At 46.6% G+C, this 24,787-nt stretch overlaps 1 protein-coding gene across 5 annotated transcripts; it reads left to right on the top strand.

Annotated features, from left to right (window-relative positions):
• LOC143161223 (cystine/glutamate transporter-like) lies at positions 1-22,221 on the top strand. Of its 5 annotated transcripts, XM_076339974.1 has the most exons (14): positions 1-94; positions 383-880; positions 2,571-4,940; positions 7,712-7,838; positions 9,719-9,834; positions 10,520-10,645; positions 13,087-13,186; positions 13,276-13,320; positions 13,508-13,631; positions 13,950-14,053; positions 15,882-15,978; positions 16,780-16,929; positions 19,696-19,870; positions 20,801-22,221. In XM_076339974.1, the coding sequence occupies exons 3-14, from the start codon at positions 4,745-4,747 to the stop codon at positions 20,863-20,865; spliced, it is 1,425 nt and encodes a 474-aa protein (XP_076196089.1). In that variant the 5' UTR covers positions 1-94; positions 383-880; positions 2,571-4,744; the 3' UTR covers positions 20,866-22,221. The 5 variants fall into 5 exon arrangements, with proteins under 5 accessions (XP_076196089.1, XP_076196126.1, XP_076196108.1 ...); XM_076340011.1 differs by lacking the exon at positions 20,801-22,221 and having other exon boundaries at positions 16,842-16,929; positions 19,696-19,842; XM_076339993.1 differs by lacking the exon at positions 1-94 and having other exon boundaries at positions 314-880.
• Positions 22,222-24,787: the final 2,566 nt, after the last annotated feature.

The following is a 24,787-nucleotide window of genomic DNA, read 5'->3' as shown; positions in this document are numbered from 1 at the left end:
CACAAAAGAACAAAGCTCTAAGGACAGTTCCCTACACTGTGCCCCACAAGAGATATTATAGAGCCAAGATGTTGGCCTCGGGAAGCACTACTATGTGAGACAGTCTCCTGGTTAAGTGGCTTTTTTTCCTAGCATTTATGTGCCCCAGTGCCTGCTCCTCTGGGTGCTGCTCCTTTGGGTATGGTGGGCAGGGAGGCAAGTGCCTGGGGTATTCCTTTCTCCTGCTTGTAAGAAAGGGGAATTGCGTTAGTTCATCTCACAGGGATGCTGGTGCACCTTTCTGATAGTCTTTAATAGCTGGTGTGTAGAAGAAGAGTTGAGTCTATTTTAATCGGGTATGCGTCTCTCCCATGTTTGTGTTTTGCATGTCACTGGCAACAAGAAAGGAAGAAATGCTCATGAAAGAGCCAATGTTCCTGCACAACATTCGTGGAAAATCAGTTCTGGATGCACAGAAGTGTGAGTTTCTTGTGGCAGCTGGACGGAGAGTTACATTCGGATGCTTAGAAAAGTGAGATGACATCATATGATCTGTACATCTTGTGAAAATGAATCAGCGCTACTATTATTAAAACATCTCCACTTGTAATTGCTGCTTTGGCAGACTGGTCGTAATGAAGAATTTTAAACTTGGTGTAGGATATAAATCCCGGTAGGAAGGATCTCTAAAAGCAACAGGAATTTTGCTGCTTGAAAACCAGACTCAGTTTGGTCCAATTTCTAGCCAAAGTGTGGATTCAACACTTCTGGGTTCTCAATTAAAAGGTGATCATCACATCATCAAGAGGTCCAGACTCACCACATCATCAGTCTGTTTTCCAGAAAAAGTCACTCGTGTCCAAAGGACAACTGGAAATGCCTAAATGAGATGATAAAAGTGGTAAGTGTGACCTGAGCCAAGAACCATTTTGCTGTCAAGGTTTAAAAAAAAATTTTTCATTAAGAAAGGTTAGGAAATGGCAGTCTTTTAATAGACAACTCAAGAGACTAAATTTGTGAAACTCTGTAGAAAGAGGAGCCGGTGGAAATTTATTCTTACATTTACACCTAAGGCAGTCACCCTGGATTTATTACTACATCTCAGGCTGCAAACCTGAGTCTGATTTATTAACTACTGTCCCTTTTGGTTTCTTATCCAGGGTGGTAAACCAGCTGTAGAAAGCTGAAAAGAAGTTGAGCTGCATGTCTTGTCTTTTCAGCCTGTTTCTTGTGTTCACTTTGGTCTATAAACAAACATCTCTCAGGTCTCCTAAATAGATTTTCTGATCGAGTTCCCAGAACAGACCACCACCAGTCTCATTAAGGCTTATTTATGCTACTTTCATGCATGAATAAAAAAGCTCCCATTCACTGCTGATTTTATTTAGTTAGCTCCTGTGCCTTGTGGTGGACATTGAGTTGGAATGACATTTTTGGCACAAAAAAAAATAAAAATAGTGGGACTGCGGAGAACAGTTTGATGCCTGCATCTTTTGCAGTATGAAAAGGAAGGGGTTAACCTGTTCTTGGCTGTGCGGTATTGATTGAGGCCCATGCAAAGAAAATACAGCTGTAAATGGTTAGGAGTATTCCCTAGTAGCTGGGGTTTTTTTTGGGGGGGTAAGTCATTGAACTGGGACTCTGGAGGTACGATCTGTTTCCCAGGGATGCCACCTGCTTCCTGCGTGATAGGAGGAGGAAGGTCACTAGTTGCTCTAGGTCTCAGCTCCCCAGCTGAGAATGATGCTTTCTCCCTCCCCTGCTTTTTCCAACTTGCTTGTTTATGTCGCTAGCTTTTCAGCAGAGTAACATCTACTCTGCCTGTGTGCTGATGGGTCCTGCTCTCAACTGGGGCCTCTAGGCACCACTACGAATAACAAATATGATTTTCCCTTTACGCTTGTCTCCTTCATCTCCATCCATGCTGCAGTGCCTGTGAGGTAAGATTAACAGCTTAAAAAAAAAAAAAAAAAAAAAAAATCAGTAAAGGTGAAGAACAAGGGAGTAAAGATCCAGCAGGTGTGAAAAGTTGTGAAATGGGTTTGTTTTTCTCCAGTCCTGCTGGCCGATGATCTCACGCAAAGGTACCGCATTTTGGAGAAGTATTTGAGCCTGTCCTTTAAGTCAAAAGGGTGAACAAAAAGCAGCTTTGTGTGTTTCCTTTGTGCTAAGCACATTGTGAATATTCTTAAGCATTGCCACAAGGATTAACATCTCTGCATTTTAATGTGCCTGGTGCTGGAATGTAGCTGGAAAGCAGAGCAGGCAGGAATGGTCTCTCCAGGCAGTGGGCTCTGCTAGGTGTCTCTTTGAAGTGCTATTCAATGGCTTTCTGTTACTCCCCCCCCCCCGCCTTCAACAGCTTCTGGAACAAATCCTGATAGATTTCACGTTTCTGAAATTTACCAGACTGGACTGTTTTATCTCCAAATACTTTTGCATGGCAGTAGTATATAAAAAAAAAAAAAAAAGCATGTGGACAGAAGTATGGAGTTTGGTATTTACTTTGGATCATTAACCTGGTCTGTAAATTTGATTTGATCTCTCCTTTTTTTTTTTTTGTTCCTCCCCCCCTCTTTGTGTAATTTCAGAGCCCGCAAAGAGACGCTGTGTTTTGCTGCTTCGGGATCCCAGCAAGAAATGGGAGTCTGATGGATTGTAAACGCACCTGCTTTGTTTAAAACCCAGCCAAACAGATAAGTGCCCTTTTAATTATCTCACAACAGCATTTTAGACATAGCTGTGCACAACATCTCTCTGCAGTTCGGTTTCAATTCGGTGAGCCCTCTGTATTTCACCATTGCAAATGAATGGTCTGCGGTTCTCCTTTTGGCTGAGAAATACCAGACAATATTGGTATTTCACATGAGCTAATTAATTAGCGTCTGAGGGAACTGCAGCTGATGGTTCAGGGAGCTCCTAGGGGTCTTCACCTGCCCCTCCGGAGCTGCCGTCTCCAGCAGCCCTGTGAGGTTTTGGGACTCTGAGGAGCAGCTCTGCGGGACCAGACAAGGCTGATGTGACCCATCGGAGCCTTGAGGAGGAGTCCTCTGGGACTCATTAGAGGTTTAATAACTAAACTTGGCTGGTTTGATTGAGAAGATGCTTGTGCAGGCTTGGCGCGATCTCAGAGAAACCAGCTAATGCTGCCGGCAGGAGAGAGGGCTTTCTGCGTGTGCTATTCACATGTGTGAGGAGAAAGTGATAACCCTTGCTTCTTTCTGCCGGTTTCCAGGTGGGAAAATAGCCAGGGATGGGTGAAAGAAGCCCTTAGTTATACTGAGTTTATACAGGGTGTACAAAGAGGTATCGTGGGTGAGTGGTAACAAGAATTGTCCCCGCAAAGTTATGGGGACATTTATATCTATGGATGGAAAATACAGACTATCAAGAAAATAATTTCTGGCTGCTTAGATCTGCTTCTATAGGTGACCGCTGCCTGCCTTTGGACACGCCACTGTGATTATTAAATAATTTAAGAAATCCATAAAATATGGTCTCATGTACAGTGTAACTTTGCAATAGTACACAGCCATGGGGCTGAGGCAAATGTTCATTATACCTGCAATTTACTGTGTTAGAATCATGAAAAAACCACTAAAGCTGAGCGTGTGAGCATTGGAGGGGATGTGTGGCAGAAGGAGGGACAGGAGCCAAATTATCTACTCCAGACCTGTCTTGTCTGCTTTACCAGGGTTAATTAGCAGTGTAAAATGTCTACCTTGCTGTTAGGAAAACTACAAACAGGTTTGCGACAGCAAATTAGACTGTAGTAACTGATGTGAATTTGTCTTACCTGCCTAAGCAGAAGGTGAGTTTCTTGGTGAAGGTGCCAGCCTAGGACGGAGAGAGACACTGGAGGGACAAGACGGTGAAGTAGGAGGTTACTGCGGCGCGAGAGAACTCGATCTAGATCAACTCGTGTGATCCCTGGGGTGTCTGAAGTTCCCTCTTTTCTAGGAAAAACTTCACTCCTGCTGTTATTACCAAGAAAGTTTTTTATATTAATAGAAGAAATGACATGTCTGATATTAATGACTATGCTCTGTCTTACAATTGTAAACAGTACTTATTCCTCACTCTTCAATACTCCGATAGCAAAAAGGCTTGACAGTATATTAAGAAACACTGATAAAATGAAGCCCTAGTGAGAAAAATCAGGGTTTGTTCATTCAGCAAGCGTGGATAGGAAGTTAAAAAAGCTCAAATTATCTGTGTACCCCAACTAACAGAGCTCTTTGCTCCTGAAAAAACAAACAAATCAACCAACAAATTTTCTTTTAACCTCAGATATCCTCAAGGTCTTGATTATTAGGTTTGCAACTTGAAATCTGCTTTCTGCCAGCGTGCTGATATCAATGTCACCCCAAATTAGGTCCCATTAAATTAACCCTAGCCTGGCCAGTTCCAGTTTGAGCATCAAAGTTGAATTTGGAAATCATATCCCGAAATCTGGCATGCAACTTGTAATGCTCTGTGCTCCTTGGCAGAAGAGGCAGAAAACACTTACAGTCCCTCTCGGGAGCTGTACTGATGTGAGAGATGATACTGAGTGTGTTATATGCACCCGTGGTGTGGTTGGTGCATCCAGCAGCTGAGGAGAATAGATTCAACAGATCTTGAAAGGTTTCTGCGAAAAATCTTGTCCAGAAAAGAAGACCCCTGAATCCCTAACTCTTTCCTTGTCTTACAGGTGAGCCTTGAGGACACTTGGGAGACCGTAGCTCCTGAACGCATGACCTTCCCCTGGGATTAGAAGAAAGTCATGGGGAAAGACAAGAAAGAAGAGGAGGCCATCTTTCTCAGGAAAAAGATAACTTTGCTGCGGGCTTTCTCGCTCCTCATCGGCAGCATGGTTGGCAGTGGCATCTTTATTTCCCCAAAAGGAGTACTGAAAAACTCCGGCAGCGTGGGTTTCTCCCTGGTTGTCTGGTTTGCCTGTGGGCTCCTCTCAATGTTTGGTGAGTGGTGAGCTTTGTAAGCCTTTGCTTAAGCACCTGGGAAGTGAGAAGAATATTTAAAGCTCTTAAATAACCCAAAATTTCCCTGTTCCTACTGCAACAGAAACAAAGGTTTAACAAGCCGGGGTGGGGGGGTGAGGGGGAAGGTGTGTCACCAGGGATCTTTAGATCAAATGATTCTCCCGGGGTGATTGAGAAAATCCCAGCACTTACGGTCTGTGAATATGAAATCATATGCAAGTCCAGGGCAGAGGAGTGACAACGACTGCGGATGGAGATAGCATGGTCTCTGCCAAGAAAGCTGGGAGAAAACGAGGGGACCCATTCTATAAGGTGGAAGGGAGATGTAGGCACCTAAAAAGCACTTGTGGGTCCGAGGGCTGTGCAGTGCTTTTCACAGACACTGTGAAAAGGGCAAGAAGTGACAGTCTTAATATGCCATAAGGGATCCCCTTTCTGTCGGTGAGGATAGAGAAGCACCAGAGCAGACTGCCTGGGGAGCTGCAGAGTATCCACCAGCCAGGGGCTGGTGTCTGGGTGTCTGTCAGAAATAGTTTGGATATGTCTGATGCTGCCTTGGGGCAGGAGATTGAGCAGATCAGTTCAGCCCTGCTTTCCGTGCGTTACCCTTGGCTCGGTTTCTGGCATTTAATACCAGCCTTTTCTCACAAAGGGTTGACTTTTTAATGACAGTTTCATTCTAGTTCTTCTGAAATAATGTAGCTCTTAAAGTTACGATGGATAAAACATATGGCTTTTAGTTTCCTTCATTAACTGTATAAAATTACCATCTCAGAAATGCTCTAAAGGTGCTGTTAGGAGAGCTGCAAGATCTCTCAGCTCTGGGGAGAAATCTGATGTTTATTTCAGTGGGTGACTTCAAAGTTCTTCTTCTGTCATAACTTAGAGGAAAAAAAAACAAGGAAGGAGAAATACTCCATGTGGGAAAAAAACCACTTTGGCACTGTGACATGTACACGCAAGTTTAGAAAAGGAGACATTCAACTGTTAATACGGCAACAAGTGTGGTTCCTGCTCTTAGCATATGCATACTGATATTTCATGTTGCAGCCTACGTGTGGTTGTTTGGTGAAGGATATACTTTTGCTCAAAGAAAATCTTAAAATATAATGTGAGCATGGTGTTTCTTTTAACTGAGCAGAGCAATAAATGGTAACGTGTGTGCTGATCACATAGCCCAAGCTCTGCACTTGGAAAGGTTTCTCTCTCCGTTGCATCCTTTGATAGACTCTGCTGGAAGGGCCTCGGGAGCCTCTTTACCAAGTTATTGTATTTTGTAGCCAAATTTGTTGGTTTGTTCTTCCCTTTTATCAGCTTGATGACCTCCCCTGATCATTCCTCTGACACTTTTTTTGCAGTACATTAAAAAGGCCTGCTTGCTTTTATGCTTTTTTTCTTTCAAGTATGGCATCTGTATAAGTCCCATAGCATGAGTTCAGCAAAGCGCTTAAATGCATGCTTGAAGCATGTAAAAAGACCCACTGGGATAAATAAGACGAGGTGTCAGCCTATATTAGACACTTTGAACAGGGATTCTGCACAAATTTGCCAACAGAGAGGCAGGAAAAATTGAGGTCCTCACCATCGTCATGACCTGAATATGGCACAATCGCCATGGGACTTGGAGGCACGGCCATACCACCACAGGGTTCCGCTGCGCTCTCCCTCCACAGCTTCCTGAGCTGGGCAAAGAAGTAGATAGCACAGCTAGAGATGGTCTTACCCCACAGGGTCACATCCCAGCAGCACTCACCCCATTGCAAGGAGAGTTGTGCTCAAAGAAGTGAAGTGTTTTATTTCTTTTGGTGAACAAAGGATGTTTAACCTAACAAGTGAATCCAGTGTAGGCAAGGCTTAAGATTCATACTAAAACACATTCAAATGGCATGATGAATTGCTCTATAGAGAAAACACAGATGGGATTTTTTTTTGGCACAGGTGGAGGCATAAAGGTTTCTATCCATTTGCCTGAAAGTTTTAAGCTGTCTTCCCTGGTGTGCCTCTCCCGGGGTTTCTCATTGTGCCCCGGTGCAGGGGTAGGGAGGTGCAGAGGCGCTTGTCAAGGCAGGAGCAGGCAGTCCCCAGGTCTGTTGGTGCACTTGAACATGAACATGAGAGAAGAGACTGACTGAGCCTCTCATGAGGACGCTTCCCTTGCCCTGCACCACTGGGGCCTTCTTTTCCTCCAGTGGCAGGTCTTCCCTCTCAGAGGAGATGCCCTTGCTGGTCCTCTGTCTGGTGTCTTCGAATGAAGGAAGATATTTATGTGAAGATGCAAGATAAGGACACAGGAACGTGATCTGTGATCAAAAACATGGTTGAAATGACCAGTTCAGCCATCGCCTGTCGGCTGAGCTGCTGTAACTGCCTTGTAAGCACCATCTCACCAGTCTAGCTGTGAGGAGAAGCGAGAACCCAAACCTTCAAGACGTTTTCCGAAGGAAACCTCTTGTAGCTTAGTGCAACGTTTCTATCACACACCTTTTCACATGGAAACTTCCATGGAAAAGTTGTGTCATTAACCAGAAAACGGAGAATTTCTTTCCTTCTGACAGAAAAGTCAATTACTTCAAAACTTACTTCAAAACACTGTAGCACACAAAAATAGGGAAGAGTAGTTCTAAACCCCCTTTTTTCCCTCTAATTCACTACTTATTTTAAACAGATTCATTGAATCCCTGAAAGTCACACAGAAAAGAGAAAATCCATGGGATGATTTACTCAACACATTTCTACCTGAACTTTTCCAGGTGCCTTGTGTTATGCAGAGCTTGGAACAAGAATCACCAAGTCTGGAGGACATTATATCTACATTTTGGAGACACTAGGGCCTCTGCCAAGTTTCTTATTCCTGTGGGCAGAGTTTTTTGCTATCAGGTAAGAGATTTTGTTTGTTTGCCTTTTGCTGGATGCTGTGACGATTTAAATAAACAAAAGTTACAGTGCCAGGTAACAGCCTAGGCAGTTTGTAAAGGAAAGAGTAGAAACAATCTGAACAACTTTTAAAGATTTTCAGTGATAAAAAGAAGAAGGCATATCGAGTAAATAGTTACATGTGTTCAATGTGATCTGTACTTGAAGAAAATCTCTCTTCTCTGGCAGCTGGTATCCTCCAAGAGCCCTGGTATTTTTCAGAGACTGACAATAGATGCCAGATTTATTTCAGATGTTCTGTTTTCATCATGAAACTTTCTCAGGTTCTCCTGTGGAGACAACTTTCTGGCTTAGCCCTGAGTTAAATAATCATAGAATCATAGAATGGTTTGGGTTGGAAGGGACCTTAAAGATCATCTAGTTCCAACCCCCCTGCCATGGGCAGGGACACCTTCCACTAGACCAGGTTGCTCAAAGCCCCATCCAACCTGGCCTTGAACACTTCCAGGGATGAGGTATTCGCAACTTCTCTGGGCAACGTGTTCCAGTGCCTCACCACCCTCATAGTGAAGAATTTCTTCCTAATATCTAATCTAAATCTACCCTCTTTCAGTTTAAAGCCATTATCCCTTGTCCTATCACTACATGCCCTTGTAAAAAGTCCCTCTGCAGCTTTCTTGTAGGCCCCCTTCAGGTACTGGAAGGCTGCTATAAGGTCTCCCCGGAGCCTTCTCTTCTCCAGGCTGAACAACCCCAACTCTCTCAGCCTGTCTTCATAGGAGAGGTGCTCCAGCCCCCTGATCATCTTCGTGGCCCTCCTCTGGACTCACTCCAATAGGTTCATGTCCTTCTTATGTTGGGGGCCTCAGAGCTGAACTCTGTACTCCAGGTGGGGTCTCATGAGAACGGAGTAGAGGGGGAGAATCATCTCCCTCGACCTGCTGGCCACGCTTCTTTTGATGCAGCCCAGGATACAGTTGGCTTTCTGGGCTGCAAGTGCACATTGCTGGGTCATGTTGAGCTTCTCATAAACCAAGTCCTTCTCCTCAGGGCTGCTCTAAATCCATTCTCTGCCCAGCCTGTATGTGTGCTTGGGATTGCCCCGACCCACGTGCAGGACCTTGCACTTGACCTTGTTGAACTTCATGAGGCTCTCATGGGCCCACCTCTCAAGCCTGTCCAAATTCCTCTGGATGGCATCCCTTCCCTCAGGCATGTTGACCACACCACACAGCTTGGTGTTGTCAGCAAACTTGCTGAGGGTGCACTCAATCGCACTGTTCATGTCGCCGACAAAGATGTTAAACAGTGCTGGTCCCAATACCGGCCCCTGAGGAACGCCACTCGTCACTGGTCTCCACTTGGACATCGAGCCATTGACCGCAAGTGTCTGAGTGTGACCATCCAGCCAACTCCTTATCCACTGAGTGCTCCATCTGTCAAATCCATGTCTCTCCAATTTAGAGACAAGGATGTTGTGCAGGACGGTGTCAAATGCTTTGCACAAGTCCAGGTATTTTAGAAAATTGTAAATGACTTCTTTTTTAACTTTAAAAAGAAAGACCTCACCTCTCAATAACCTGTGTCCTTCATGTAAGCTGAGAGGAAGCAGGACATATGAACCACACTGCATTGCTCAGTCTGATTAATCTCAACTTTTGCTTTCAAGTTGGGAATTAATCTTTTTGCAGCATGTGATTTTTAATCCATTTACTGAGAAAAACCTATGAAAAAGACTCTACGGGAATTCACCATCTGCATGGGAGAGCAGGATTAAGCTGGGTGGGGAAACTTCCCCCCCGCCCGAGTTTTGTGCAGTTTTACATCATGCCATTTTTTGGCTGTCCACAGACTACAGTTTGTGCTCGGTTCCCCCCCCCCAGGCCTGCCAACAGCGCTGTGGTTTCTTTGGCATTTGGACGCTACATGCTGGAGCCGTTTTTTGCCCCCTGTGCAGCTCCTGTCCCTGCTGTGAAGCTCGTGTCTCTCCTGGGGTACTGTAAGTACTAACTTTTATGGGAATGCCGATCTCGGAGCCTCTCTGCCCTGGACCAGGGGCACTTATGGGGTGCTATCTTCTGGGATAACTGTGGGATTGGGGCCCTGTCTTACCTCCTTGGCCACCCAAAACTTCCTGATCCAAGGTGCTGGTTTGGGGCCACTATATTCTCCAAGAAGGGGAATGGGCCTCCCTGTTGACCAGCTGGAGCCCTAGGTCAGGGGGATTATGCCAAGTATGGGAGTAGAAACTCTTCATGTATAAGTGTGCAAATGCCACCTGGGTTGAGGGTGTAAGGCTCAAGGTTTTGGACTCCTCGCCTGGTGCACCCAGCCTGTGAAGCTGTCCTCCCTGCTCCGGGCTGGTGTATGTTGGCACGGGGACCGCTGTGAAGAGGGCTGCTGAGGTGTCCCTGCAAACTCATACCTTCCCCCCAGGCAGGCATGGATCACCCAACAGGAACCAGGCTCTTGGTCCCTCTTAGGATCATAACTCAGCTCCCCCTTCAAATGCTACACACTGAGCCATACCTGTAATGTTTTCTGACATCTCTCATCCCGGGCATCCTCTCTGTAAAGATGCAGCCTTCTCCCTAGCATCCCTAGAGCAGGGAGCACTGCTGTATTTTTTTTCCTGTGTGCATCAAGCATGGGCTACAGCTGTAGCAGTGTGGTCTCCTCTCCAGACATGGTCCTCACCCTCAATTCCTGGAGTGTCACCTGGAGTGCCCGGCTGCAGACGGCTCTCTCCATCATCAAACTCCTGGCTCTTGCACTCATCATCGTGCCAGGGATGATGCTGCTGGCCCAGGGTAGGTGTGCCGCTGCGTGGCTGAGGGATGGTGCTCGACATGCCTGCCTGTCACGGCTTTTATCAGTCCCTAGTGACAAGTGTGGTCCTCCTATAGCTGGCAGGAGCTTTCTCTGCCTCTGTGCTGGATGTGAATTAGCTGGGAGCTGAGACCAGGGTAGTTGGCACTAAGCTGCATCATTGCACTGGGCTGATGCAACTGGCTCAGCTGTGCTTTCTCCGAAACTGAGCGAGCCTCAGTGCCTGAGGCTGTGTGAGCCTACCCAGGGTCATACAGGCACCTTCCTCTGCAGATGGCCTTTCTTTGGTGTCAGACTTGCCTTTTTTCAGCGTGGCTCGAAAACCTTCCAAAGCAGCACAATTTTGATGGACATCAGGGATGTGTGACAGCATCCCATGGTGATCCGAGCCAGTCACAGCTGTGTAATGAGTTACCAGCCCTCAGCTGAGCCCTGGTAACTGCATCTCTAACCTTTCTGTGGCTTAAGCTAACGGGTTTTTACCTCCTAATTGAGATGGGCGGTAGCTTAGTAAACTTACAGTGGACTTGTGCAGGATTGGACACTCACATCCAGAGTGGGGAAAAAAAACCTGCCAGTAGTATCTTCCGGGAATGACACAGAGTAATGGCTTTAATCCAAGCCTCAGTTTATAGAAAAGCCCAAGGCATTCCCACTCAGGGGATGAAGCCTGCTCCCTCTTCATGCTGTTACCTTCCTCTGCAGAGAAAACAACACAGGCAGCAGGTTCCACATTCATGTTCCTTTCTGATGTCTGGAGCTGGCTCCTTTGAACATGCAAAGATCCCCTCGGGCTGGCAGCACTTCTGAACCGAAGGACTGCCCCGCAGCTAGAAATCCTGAGCCATTATTGTGAGGCATGCCTTCAAATGACAATCTGGAGCCCTGGCACCCGTCCTCCTCCAGCGAGGAGGATAAGTGCTGGTGACATCTGGAGGGAGAATTCACCAAGAGACCCCAATATGACAGGTTGTATTTAACGTGACTCATGGGGGACTGTAAATCACTCATTAATGTACTGCAGACGATAAATCCTTTTCATGCACCGTCACTTATCAGCAATCATTTTAGAACATAAAGACTACTCCAATAGGCCCACTCCCATATTTTAGTTTAGTTTTCTTCAAATCTATTTTCTTTTTGACTTGTTTTTTGTGCTTAAAAATCAGTTTTGTGCTTTTAAATCAGTTTGCCTGATTCCCCTGCCTTGTTCTACTTTTTTTGGTTACACCCTTGTCCTTTCCTCTGCCATTACCTTCCCTTTGGCTCAGGTTTGTTTTAGAGACTTGCTGGGCCAGCGTTTCAAACCCAAATGCCCAAATCTCGTCACAGATCTCCTTGCAGAGGCAATTCCATAGAAGTGGCCTGACTTTCTCCATGTGCTCCATGCCATTTCACCCCTTTCCTGGTGAATCCCAACTAGGCGAGCTCCACACCCTTTACTTTTAAAGAGAATTTGATATGGAGAACTGAATACAGATGTGGAACCAAACCTTGGGCCACCCGGATTTGAAAATGTTGGAAATACAACTCCTTTTGACTGTGTTTTTTATTGGTCTTCCTTTGAATGAGAGGCCATTAGGTGTTTCTCCCTTCCCTAGTTTTTTTTGGAGTTTGATAAAATATGGTTCATATCCAAAATCTTGATTTTTTTTTTTTTTTTTTTTTTGTGGTGTTATTTCAAGCAGAGAACTTTTAGGAAAATTGGGGGAGTTGGTAAAACGGGATCACTGTCTGAGCCACCTCTACTTTTTAAATTTTATTTGTTTTGCCCTCTGTGTCCTCAGTTCCTCCTGCGGGCGAGCCTCGGTGGCTGGCAGGGACGGCGGGCAGGGAGTGTGCCCGGAGTGGGGGGCCAGGCTGGTGGTCCCTGCTCCCGCTCCCTCCTCCACCCCGGTTCCCATGCTCCAGCCAGCGTAGGGCTGGGGTCAGCGCTCCAGCAGCGGGATCAGGAGGGAGCACAGTGAGGGCTGAATTAGCCGCCTCGCTGGCTGCACCACATCAAAGAGGAGTGTGCATCCAGCTGCTTAGGGGGCTGGGGGGAGGTGGAAGAGGGGGGTCAACCCAGCGAATTAATTTTGGGCCTAAAGAAAGGACAGGACAACTTGGGTCCTTTCGTCTCCACGATCTCCCGTTCCCACAGCAGGTTCTGTCTGAAAAGGAACTAGCCGCCACCGTTGCCTTTCCTGAAATGTTTCCCGTAGCTGGACGGAGGACAGATTTGTTCTGTCACTGTTTGTGAAGTAAATGCGTCAGCACAGCACTGCAAATTAAAGCAATGAAACAAATCTGAATACCTGGCTCCGAGGAAGTCACAAGCATTCTTCCCAGGTGTGGGCAAGAGGTACAAGGCATGTTATCCCACAGGAAGGAAGCCCATCTCTGACGTTTCCCTGCTCCGTGTCCGTTATCTCTTCTGCAGGCCACACCGAGAACTTCCAGGATGCTTTTGACAGACAGTCGCTGGTTTTGGATAAGCTACCCCTGGCTTTTTACGCAGGCATGTTCGCATATTCAGGCTGGTAGGTGTGACGGGAGGGCACTTCATGGGCAGCAGACTGGTGTCCAAGACATGGCTCGAACTCTCCCTCTGTCTCTTCCCACTGTGCAGGTTTCAGACCAGCTTTGTGCGTGAAGAGTTGGTCAGACCTGAACGGTAAGGCTGGGAAGAAGTCATCTTGGGTTACCAGCCTCTGCGGTACCGTGGCTTTCCCAAACGCAGTATGGGAGGGAATAAGTTTGTGGGTTCACCTAACCAATGCCAGCTGCAATCTGCAGTAATACTGTGCATAACAAGGGATAACAGCTTGTTCTTTGTGTGTCTCTCTTCCCCTTTTTTGTAGAAATATTCCCCTGGCTGTCATCGTGTCCGTGATCACGGTAATTGTGGGGTACATGCTCACCAACGTCTCTTATTACACAGTCCTGGGAACACAAGATGTTCTGGCTTCTCCTGCTGTGGCTGTGGTGAGTCGTCACCCCTACCGTTATATTTCCTCAGTGTGGTCAGCTTATGATGAAGGGGTGGTCATGGCAAGTGTTTCGGAGATGGTTTTCCTATAAAACGCTTTATTGCTTTGTCATTTGTCTGGATTATTGGGCAACAGTAACTTCTTTTAGTCTTGCCTAAAAGATAATGAAAAATAACCTGCAGATTACAGTAGAAAAGGCAAGATTTATGAGTTATATTTTACTCCTTCAGTGGAAGAAGTTTTCGTTCTTTTGAATCTGATGTTGTCTAGAGATCACCACATATTCCTAAAGTCATGCTTGCTCTTTCTCCAGAGCTTTGTGCAGCGAGCCTTCAAAAGCCTGATCTCCGTGGTCCCTGTCCTTGTCGCACTGTCCTGCTTTGGAACCATGAATGGAGGAATCTTCACATTTTCAAGGTCATGTCCATAAGAATTTATTACTCTTTTGGCTTACTGAATCGGAGGGAAGCACCAGCGACCTGTGCAACTGCCCACCCACGCGATGGCATTTTAGCAACTCTTGTGGGAAAAATAAAGCCTTTGACTCCCAGGATGTCAACTACAGGATGATCCCTGTTGGCTGTCTACCCTTTCTATTTCTGGCCAGGTCCAGACTGGTATCTAGGGCTGGTCACAAAGAAAGATTTTTATCTTTTCCCCCGACCCTTTAGTTTAAATCCACAGTTTAAAGTGAAATGTCGGTGTTTCTGGTGAACTAGAGGCTTTGTTGATGTTGGCAGCTGCTCAGTGAGACCGAGTCTTCTTTTGCTGGGTTCACCCAGCTGCTCTGCTGCAGGGCACAGGGTCCCTCTGTTGTGAGGATCTCTGGCTAAAGGCAAACTCTCCCTCGAGGACTTTGCTTTGAGGTCAGTGAAATGTTATCAGGGACAGGCTATTCCTAAAGCAATAGTTGAGGCTCAACAAGTCTTGTTGCAGCAATAAGAAAAGCTTTGTTCCATGGAAAAATTATCTTGCTGGTTTCACTGGCTACTACGCTGAACGTCCTTATGGGAGCCTTGAAATTGGAGTGGAGGGCAGAGCTCACGGAGAAGCACGTCATGCTGGTCCCGAGGAGCTGAGCAAACTCTCTGGAGCCGGTTCTGTTTCACAGATTTGATCGCAAAAGGAAAAATCAGTTGATATGAAAGGGATGTTTCATAGCGTGAAAACTAATGAGTTATTTGATCTGCTACCCCGAAGTCCTGTATTAAATACAGGTGTGGAGAATCCTCCCTGTTAGCTCCTCTAGATAGTGGTTTTCTTTGAGGATGAGAAGTCCCCGGACAGCACAGGGGTTCTGCGTATCCCTATCACCTTTCTCTCCCCCTTCCTGGCACCGTTAACATAATCACTGCAGAAAGGCCATATAAACAGTGATGGGGCCTCCCTGGCTGCTGGCCAGCCACACCCCTGCAAAAACACAGAGACAGCAATAAAACCAGTTTTACACTCATACCCCAGCTGCTTTGGGCCCTGCTCCAGCCCAGCTGATGCTCTGGCATGGTTTGTTTGTGGATATTAAATTTATAAAATTGGATTCAATACCTTCTCCCTAATTGCCCTTTTTTGAGTCAAAGGAGGGATGGAGGCAAGGAGCTCTCTGCTGTCATTTTGTAGCTGGTCTTGTGTGTAGCTGGCCTCTTGGCAGTACACCAAACTATGTTTTCCAACAGCTGGCCAGAGGATTGAAAATCCTCTATTATTTGAGGAAATTGCACTTTATTTTCTTATATATATTTTTTTATATATGTATTTTTTTATATATATATATATGAATATAGGCATCAAGACTGACAATCCCCTTTCATAAACTCACCAGCCTCTTTTATAAAGAATTGAAGTTTGTCACCCCTCCACTTCCTACTGGAAAGATTAACCCCTTCTCTGATGGCAAGAAACTTTATTGCTTCTGTTTCCAGCCTGAACCCATTCATGGTCACTTTGGACTCGCCTGAAGGTCTCTGCTAACGGGCCACCCAAGGGGATGCTGCCAATCGTCCTGCTGGTGGGCTCTGCGCTGCGTTGAACTAACTGGTCGTGGGAGAGCTATGGGAATTCAACATTCTGTTTTTCTTCCAAATGCCCCAAAATTGCAGCTAAAGGCAAAACTGTGGCCTTGAATAGCAGATCTGTGCTGGGGCCGGGGGGAGTGCCTTGTGGCCTCGGGTCAGTCCAGTTGACTGATCTTCTCATTTCTAGTCTGGATGTGGGATGCTAATGCATAGGGCTCCCTGTCTTTTCCTAGGACTCTGTTTGTGGCTTCCAGGGAAGGACAGTGGCCTCCTCTCTTCTCCATGATCCACATTCGAAGGCATACACCCCTTCCTGCTGTCATGTTAATGGTAAGGAGATCTGGCTGTGTGACATGCCCTGTTCTTGTAGTTTTGGCTTTCTTGCAAAGCGTGGAGAAGCTGAGGAATTTTCAACGGTGTTGAGACACTAAGTCAGCCTCCGAAAAATAAAGATGATGGACTACTGGAAATGGCTGCAAAGTATTAAGTCCCCTTGTGCCAGCAGTGGTATCGAAACCCACTACCTTGAAGTCCCTGCCTTATAGCCTTGGACACCTTTTTTAAGTACTGTCCCTACCGTCTGCCACAGTTGTTGCTTGATATTGTCCTGTGAAAACACCTCTGCCAGGCTTTGGCTATTTGGAAAACTGAAATTCCCAGGTGAAGTGGAAATGCAGGGAATGAGCATTTGCAGAGATGCTCTCAGCTTTGGTTTGGTTTTTTTCCGGCAATGGTCCAGCTCCATCCTAACTGTTAGGCAGTGCCTCTTGCAGCTTGGCTGACCTGCTAGAAACTTAGCAGGTATCTTTGTAGGTAGCCTTTGTACTGGCAGCGCATGCTTTTGGGTCATGCATGTTTTAATTGCCCTGCCTAGGACATAAAGGATCAAAGATGCTGTTGATCTTTGAAAGGATTGCTCCTTTCTGTAGTACACCATAATAGTGCGTTTAGGCCTTTTGCCTTCAGTCTGTGACACTGTTTTGTAAAGCGCTCTGACCTCTGAAATGTTGGGGCTGTGAAGTAGCTGCCTGTGATTGCAGGGGGGCTGGAGGAGGTGATCCATATTACCCTTTCTAGTCCGAGGACCGTAGTAAGGCTTTAATGACTGTATTTCATCTTCACAATGCTCAGTTCCCTTTGGTTACTGCCATGGTGTGTATCGGAGATATCTACCATCTAATGAACTTCTTCAGCTTTTCCCGATGGCTCTTCATAGGATTAGCCACCCTCGGGCTCATTGTCCATCGCCACCGTCACCCGGAGCTGCACAGCCCGTTCAAGGTAACGCATGGCCTGTATCTAACAGCCAGGAATGCACAGGCTTGTCACTTCTCTCTCCCTTATGGCCATGTCATGCTCTAATTATTAGCAAATGATTGCCTTTAGGCTCTAAGGGGCTTAGGCTCTAATCCCTGCTGCTCAGTAAGGCATGTAGGGAGCCTGCGAGGAGGGACCCTTGCCTGGATGTTATTTCAATGGTAGGTAAGTCTCAGCTCAAGCTGAGAAGCAGAAGGGCTTGGGGGAAAAGAGCACGGCTGGAGGGACTTTGGGAGCAAACCTGACTCAAGGGGAGTCATCTCCTGGCATAAAAATATTGTATAGTGTAAAGAAGCTTGCGTGCAAGTATTGCTGCTGCGGGCCCCGAGGATGTGCCCAGCACGTGCATGCATACCACAAAGCGTTTTGTTCAGCAGTCAGCTAACAGCAGCTAATGGCCAATGTAGTGTGTGGCCCCGTAGAGAAGGACCTGCCCTCCTACCCCAGGGAGAGGAAGGAGAATGGCTTTGTGAGCCTCCAGCTGTGTGTGACCTTTGCGGGCCGCCCGTTGTACCAAGAGCCCAGGCGGCCGGTGGGGTTTGAGGAGCTGGCTGACACATGCAGCATCCAGACTTCTCCCATGCTGGTTTCCAACCAGTGCTGCTGGTGCACCTGTTGTTTTCCTGGTTGCTGGCGGGACAAGTCTGCAGGAGAGTACAGGATTTACTGCACAGGCACTGCCCTGCCTGTGCACCTGCAAAGCTCCAGCACATTCGGACTGGTGACCATAAGCAGAGGCGTTAAAAGTGGGCAAAGGGAAGGGGGGAAGCAAGGGGATTCAATTCCCCCTCCTCAGTGGGAAGTTGGAGGACGCCTTGTCCTCTCGTGCCTTTCCTTAGCCTCCAGCTGGGTGCCTCCAGTGGCCCTTCTCACGCTGCTGAGTGCTGCGATTCTGCTCATGGGGACCAGTCGGTCACCTCATGTCCAAGCTGGAGTTGGTGCTGGAGCAGCTTTCTTGCACTCGGGTCACCTTTCCCACTGCCAGATAATGTGCAGAAGGAGTTTGGTCGGGGCGGTGCTCGAGGCGTGCACAGTTTGTTCCTGCCTCCAGTCGTGTGTGCATGGTGCCACCAGCCAGCCCCTGGGGAGGAGAGGAGACCTCTGAGGCCACAGGCACTGGGCAGCCGATCGGCGAGAAGCTCAGTGGACAGAAACGCTTCCCGTGGCTCCCAGGGCTCTTCCACGAGCCACAGGAGGCCTGATGGCGTTTGGGGTAATTTTTCTTCTCAGTCTTTGCTGGAGACAGCATGTTTAGCAGAGACCTTGAAGCTTCCCAGTTTTTTGGCTGGCTGCACTCGTGTACTCACCCAGAACCAGATTTTAAATAAGTTTTGTCTTTTTCTTTTAAACCACGCTTCTCAGGGGAAGTTTATTAGTGGATAGCACTGGTGATGTTTTCAGCTGCTGAGATTTTGCCCCATTTTGGTTTAGACAGAGATTTAGGCTTTTAATGGTTCCTAAAAGCAGATTAAGTGAGGGAGGGAAATGCTGGGGTTTTGTTCAGTTTGGTTGATTTCCCCCCGCCCCCCTCTAGTTTTTATAACCACTTCAAACCCGAAGCCCAGCTATCTGCAAGAGGGAAGGGCTGCGCGCAGGTGGTGTGGGCATGTGCTGCGCTCTAGTGGCCAGAGAAAGGTGGTCTTCTGCCACTAGCTTACGGAGAACAAATCATAAAATACACGTGATTGTGCCGGTGGTACTTCTCCCCTATAGCATTTTGAGTTAAAACTGGTGAGAAAACACTGGTAAGAGGAGGAAGCAGACCTCTCGCACAGCTCTCGAGCAGATGTGCAGCTTGAGTGCATGCACGTAGGAGAGGCTGGCAGGGGATGGTCTGGTTGGAAAGACAGCAAGAGCACGTAAGTTTGGTGGCTGGATGGCTGCCATCGCTAGAGCAACTGATCTCTTCCAGCTCGGCATGGCCAGCATCCAAAATAGGATCTCTGTAACCGGAAAAGAGATTGTCACCCTAGGTGAGACCAGCAGCTCCTTCATTCTGTCAGCTATGGCGAGGAGTAACTTGGCTGAGGTTGGATCCAAAGACTGAGGGCATGTTTCACAGTTTTATTATTTATTACAGTCTTCCAATTTACTCTCTGAATAACCCAGATGAATTGGCTCACCCAACAGCAGGGTAAGGCTGAAGTGCTGACTGCTTCTTTGGTCTTTCATCAGGGTGTCGTTGAAACTCGTGTTCTTGATGCAGGTGCTATGGAGATAGGGAGTCTGGTTTATCCTGTTTTGGCCACTATAAGTCTCAGGCAAGCTGGAGGCAGGTCAAAATGAGTCACGAGTGTTATAACCAAAGAACAGTTTGTGTCAAAGCACTGCTTCTACTCTTGGCTTCAGATTTTCCACCAGCGGTTGCCACAGGTGGCAAGTAGGTACGTGTGCATGTGCATGCACAGGTGCAGTACATTCAGAGAGCAGTGGGATATAGGTGACTTCCACCCCGCTTGGCTTCCAGTTGCGAGGTGAGGCTTATATTAGGAAGGAGGTATGCACCTCACAGGGTACACTGGGCTCCGAGGGTGGTGCAAGCCAATTTTTATTCTATGCATCCTACTTGTTCACAACTGATTGTACAGAAACAGCGTGCAGGACAGATGTATGATTTTTCTCATCTTCTTTAAGATGGAGAAATGAATACAGTGTGTGCTGGCACATATGGAGGCTGATTTGCTACAGCCATCAGTTTTGCCTGAGAGTCTTCTGTGCTCTTTTCCCCAGGTTCCCCTGTTCGTTCCTGTCTCTTTTACCATCATCTGCCTCTTCACAGTGGCAATGTCTTTCTACTCGGACCCTGTGAACATTAGCATTGGATGCACCATGGTTTTAAGTGGTTTTCCAGTCTACTACCTCATAATCCATAGGCAAATGTCAAGTCGTTGCCGTAGCCCGTTTTGTAAGTACGCGTTCGAGTTTCAGTATTGTGGACCTAAACACGCTCAGGGGTGGGGGTGTTGGTTTGTTCCCAGGGCCCATCTCTAATGCAAGTCGCTCCATGACCAACAGACCTCATGAAACCTAAATCATTACCCCTGCCACCCCTTCAATGGCTTTCCCAAGGCACAGCCTCCGCAGCCGAAGAGACGAGGGGTGGGCTGTGCTGCGGGTGGTTGGCGGCCAGGCACGGGTTGTGTCTGCCTGGCTTGTGAATATACTGATAAGGCAGCTTGATGCTTTGTTTTAAAAAGGACAGGGCTGAGGTCTACCAACAGGGGGAACAGAGAGGGTTGCTTTCGCACCCCAGCCCTGGTTTCTACTAAACTTTATCATATCTTCGGGATCACCACCTCTCGGTCAAAATTGGCTGACGCTGAGCAACAAGATCAAAAGTTAGGATGGAGAGACTGACTGGCAGACACTGTAACCCTGTGCACAGGCATACTTGCTGAAAGTATGAAAGTATGGGGAGAGGACTGGTAGGAGAAGATGGTGCCACCTGTGGGCTATCTGTTTGGTGAAGAGGCCAGGACGGTTTTTGGCACAGATGTGGGTGTGTAAATGAAATACATCTCCACCCCATCCAATGTCTAGCACAGATTTCCTTTGGCAGTAGCCCTGGTGGCACAATGATTTACTCAGAAACAAGAGCCTAGTTTTGAGTTTAATTTATAATTTCAGTTATGAATCTTGTTTTCTTTTGATTCGACGTTGGGCTGAGGTGTACCAGTAACCAGTGAATAGAAGAAAACATACAGCAAGAAAGGAAACAGATACAGTGATCTTCTGACATGAAGTGCTCCAGCCATCAGTGCTGATGCTCTGATTTTCAGCCATATCGCAAGATTTCCTCCAGACTAAACTTTCTTCCTTTTTATCCCCCTTTCAGATTATCTTACACACAAACTACAGTTACTGCTGGAAGTAGTCCAACAAGAAATCAAGACTTACTGAGAAAACCATCAGAACTTACAGGAGAAGATAAAATCTACTTACTCTGTTTCTGATACCTTTGATCTTACCAAAAGCAGGCCATGCTCTTATTCTTTTAATCACTGCAAATGAGGATGAGCCTGAGCCTAAACCTTGCTGCAAGTGTTCCTAAGCTTGCCGATCGGGATGAGCGTGTCACATCTGTCTCTGCCCTTTTCTTTTTTAGCAGAACAATCTGGTTGTCTGAAATAAGCTTGCTTTGCCCGCAGAGTGTCTTTGAAACCAAGATCCTAATTTTGCAGCCTAGCCCAGCCCTCAGTAAAATAGTGTGTGTGTGTGTACACTGTTCGTTAATTTCCTAATTTGGCAAATAGAGGAAGGGAGCATATTGCAGAACTTAGTCCAATACATGGAAGCCAAATGCAGGTTTCAAACCGAAGCGTTGTTGTAGCCGTGCTGTGGACAAGCATTATGAAGGGAAATGGGTGGGGAGATCAAATGAGAAATAAGGTAGATGAATTAAAGGAGGGGGTGGGGGGCTAAAACTTCATTCACCAGAAAGTGCAGATTCAGGTTAATGAGAAGGTATTTGAAAACCCTTTGAAATTCAAATATTAACAAAGTAAGGTCAGAATGTTTTGCTTGATTATTGTATAAGCAGAATAAGTTTATTTTGCTTTGAAATAATGTTTCAATTTTTAATTTTATTTTTCTACAATGACATTTCAAAATGTACAAACACATTAAAAAAAATCAGCTAAATATCCACAAGAACATGACAAAGTAGATCCTGATCCCTCCCCCAACTCCCCAGCCCCCCTCCTTACCTGGTACTACCAGTGAAGTTGAAAATTCAGAATTTGGCCCAACTCCAGTGAAATACACTTTCTCCTTTAGTTAGACAAAATGACTGATGAGACTTGGGCAGATTCCTTAATAAGTGCATCTTTTGGTGCTGTAAGAAGACATGAAAGACTTCATGTCAGAGCTTTAACTTTAAATCTGCGGTCAAATGTCTTACTGAATCGATACATAAATGCTCATTTGAACTATTGACATAAGAAAGGTTTCCGTTATTGGATTACTTTGGTTTACATTATTAATGTGGCAATGTTATGTCCAGATAAAACAGCAATTAGCTATTTCCAATCAATTGTTAAGCTTTTCCTAAAAGATGGGGAGTAGTATGTTGAGAGTCCTCAAATGACCGCTGGAAAGAGGAAGAGCAGAACGTGGAGCATTTTTAATCTTTTGTATCAAGCATTTATGTACTTAGAGTAAAACCAAAATAGCCTTTACAAAACCGATGTAATCTACCCAAACATGTAAAATTCACCATCAGGATTTGGAAATAAAAAGTGTGGCTTTTTTCCCAAAGCAATTGAGAATTATTATTCTTGTTACGACTGCTTTCTGTTCCTGTGCTAAATTAAGCTGGGAGAGCAGCCGTGTGGTTGCAGGGCTCGTTTTCCCCCTCCTTTCCCGCAGTTTAATTTACAAGCTGCTGGACGTTGTCCAACAGGAAATCCAGTCTCACTGGGAAAACCATCACAACCTACAGGAGGAGGTACTGGCTTTAAATGATAGTGTGGTTTCAAGTGAGATCTGGAAATGTTTCCAGGCTGTTTCCAGGCTGAAGCCGAACCCCCTGGCACACCTTCCCGCAGCACCCTGCGGCCAGGCCCCGGTGGGGGTGGCTGGGGAACCAACCTGCAGAAGACCTTGCAGAACCAGGTGAGCCCCATCACCCCAACATAGCCTGAGTCCCACAGCCTTAGGTACTGGTTTGGGGGATTTTCCCCATCTTGAGGTAGAAGCATGAGGCGCTGCCAGCCTGGTCCCGTGCTGCAGGACCCCTGTGAGCACGGTGTACCCATGCCGTAGCATCAGTACTTGCGCATCAAACCTTGGAGTGGTCGGAAGCTGCGACAGAGCTGCTGTGTGTCTGCAGATAGACACATAGAAAGGGTGAAACGTCACTTTTTTGTGCATTTCCTCTGAAGAGAAGAAGGGAACGAGAATTTAAATTCCTGGGGGGAAAATAAGTAATCCTACCTGCTGGACCATGGTTTCTTTATACATGATAAATCATTTGGCATATGCAGGGAAACCACACTTGGGTGCCTCTGCTGACTGTGCAGGAACGTGATCTTGCAGGGCTACATACAGAATGTTTGCTCCAAGACCTGTCAGATACTGGAAACACAGACAGATATAGTACCACAGTTACATTGAACATCTGATTTCTAACTGTCAACAGCTCCACAGATGACATTGCAATTAAAAGTGATAAAACCAAAAAATTATGATTTCAGAAGGTATCAGTTTACAGTGAGCTCAAGCTTCCAGTTTGTGGCAAGTTGTTTGTTTTTAGAGAGGATGGTATGCTGCTTCCAGCAAAGCTACGTAAACATTTTCTACCAAGCCAGAATGTTTTTCCTAGAGCTGATATCTCATGCCTACTGAAGCTCTTGGCTTCAGTTCAGAAGAGTATTTTACTAGACAATTCACATATGCAAAATTGAACCTGTGGGACCTGATCCTATAAATCTCATCAAAGGGAAGAATACAAGTTGTGCAACTGTGGAGATGAGAGCCAGATACTATATGGGAGGTCAAAAGCCAGTCAAGAAAGGCCAGACGGGGAAGAAACAAAGTTCAACTTCATCATCACATTTGTGGGTTTTGGTTTTTTTTTAAATACTATGTCTATAAAATGCACTCAGAGTGTAGACTTTCCAGAAACTAAAACAGAGGTTTATGTGTTTCAGCCACTACTGATCTGGTCTGACTAGATTATCAGGAAATAAAAGTGTTCTGGGCAATTCAACTGAACATAATTTGTGTAACAAAAAAAAATTAATTAAAAAATGTTTGCATCTGAACAAGTTTATGTAGTTAGTACTACTTGACCTGTCGTTAAGCTTTATGCTTCAGAGCTCTGCTGGGAAATGCTCTCAGCCTTTTAGACTGAAAGGCTGGAGGTCAGACTGGAAAGCTCTTAACCCTTCTCTGATTTCTGTGGGGAAAAACAGAGCGGAGGCTCAGACTCAAGGTAAAGGAATAGAAATACTTGGGACAGCGCAGGGCTCTGCATGGGCTGACTGAGCCTGCCCTGCAGGGCTCTGCGCTTGGTTTGCACTGGTTTGGGTCACTCCATGCGGTGCTGCGTACTGCAACCCCTCTGAACAGTGCGATAACCACCACGGAGAACGTGTTGAGAGATGCTCCCGCTTTCTGCATTGAGATTTGGGGTTTGCCCTGCAAGGCAACACCAGCTTTTGGCTTTCAAAGAATGATGTTCAGCAGAAGCTGCTCCCAGCAGGAATCTTGAAAGGAGAAGGTCCTGAATATCCCCGGCCACTGGAAGGATGGGATGAACTGGGGCAAGGTAAGTGCTGGTGTGCAATGACAGGAACAAAGCGATAGGGGTAAGCTATGCCGGTTCATAGGGGTGTTGATTTTACTGATGAATCTGCCAAAACCGTCAGCTGTGCCTGGCCGCTCTGCTCATGCCTGGCAGATGCGCATGCGTATGGCGCAATAACCAGAAGGAAATGTTACTCAGCTCCGTTTCCTAAGGGTCAGTGGCTAGCGGAAAGGCATCTGTGACGTCCCACGGACAGAGACTCCGAGAGAGACAGAGAGGTACAGGCGTGCAGTTGGGAGCTCACGAGGAGCTCTCACAGGCCAGTCGTATTTTATTTCTGAAGGTCTTACTGCACCCAGGGGACCTTTCCCATGTGGAGCAAGGGTTCAGAGGGCTCGTCTGACTGACTGGCACGTGGCTGATGCCCTCAGCTCCCGGGGGTGGTGGCTGGGCAGCCCGACGGCAGGACTGTGAGTAGGGGAGCCAGGGAGGAGGCTCTGACAGCTTTCCCGGGGTGCCACTGAGCTGGGAGGGAGGGCAGGGAGGGAGACGGAGAAAGTTGGGGATTTCATG

This window comes from Aptenodytes patagonicus, chromosome 1 (genome assembly GCF_965638725.1).
Source record: "Aptenodytes patagonicus chromosome 1, bAptPat1.pri.cur, whole genome shotgun sequence".
NCBI lineage: Eukaryota > Metazoa > Chordata > Aves > Sphenisciformes > Spheniscidae > Aptenodytes > Aptenodytes patagonicus.
Note: the sequence above shows the minus strand (reverse complement) of the source record. Positions and strands in the feature narration are given on the sequence as shown.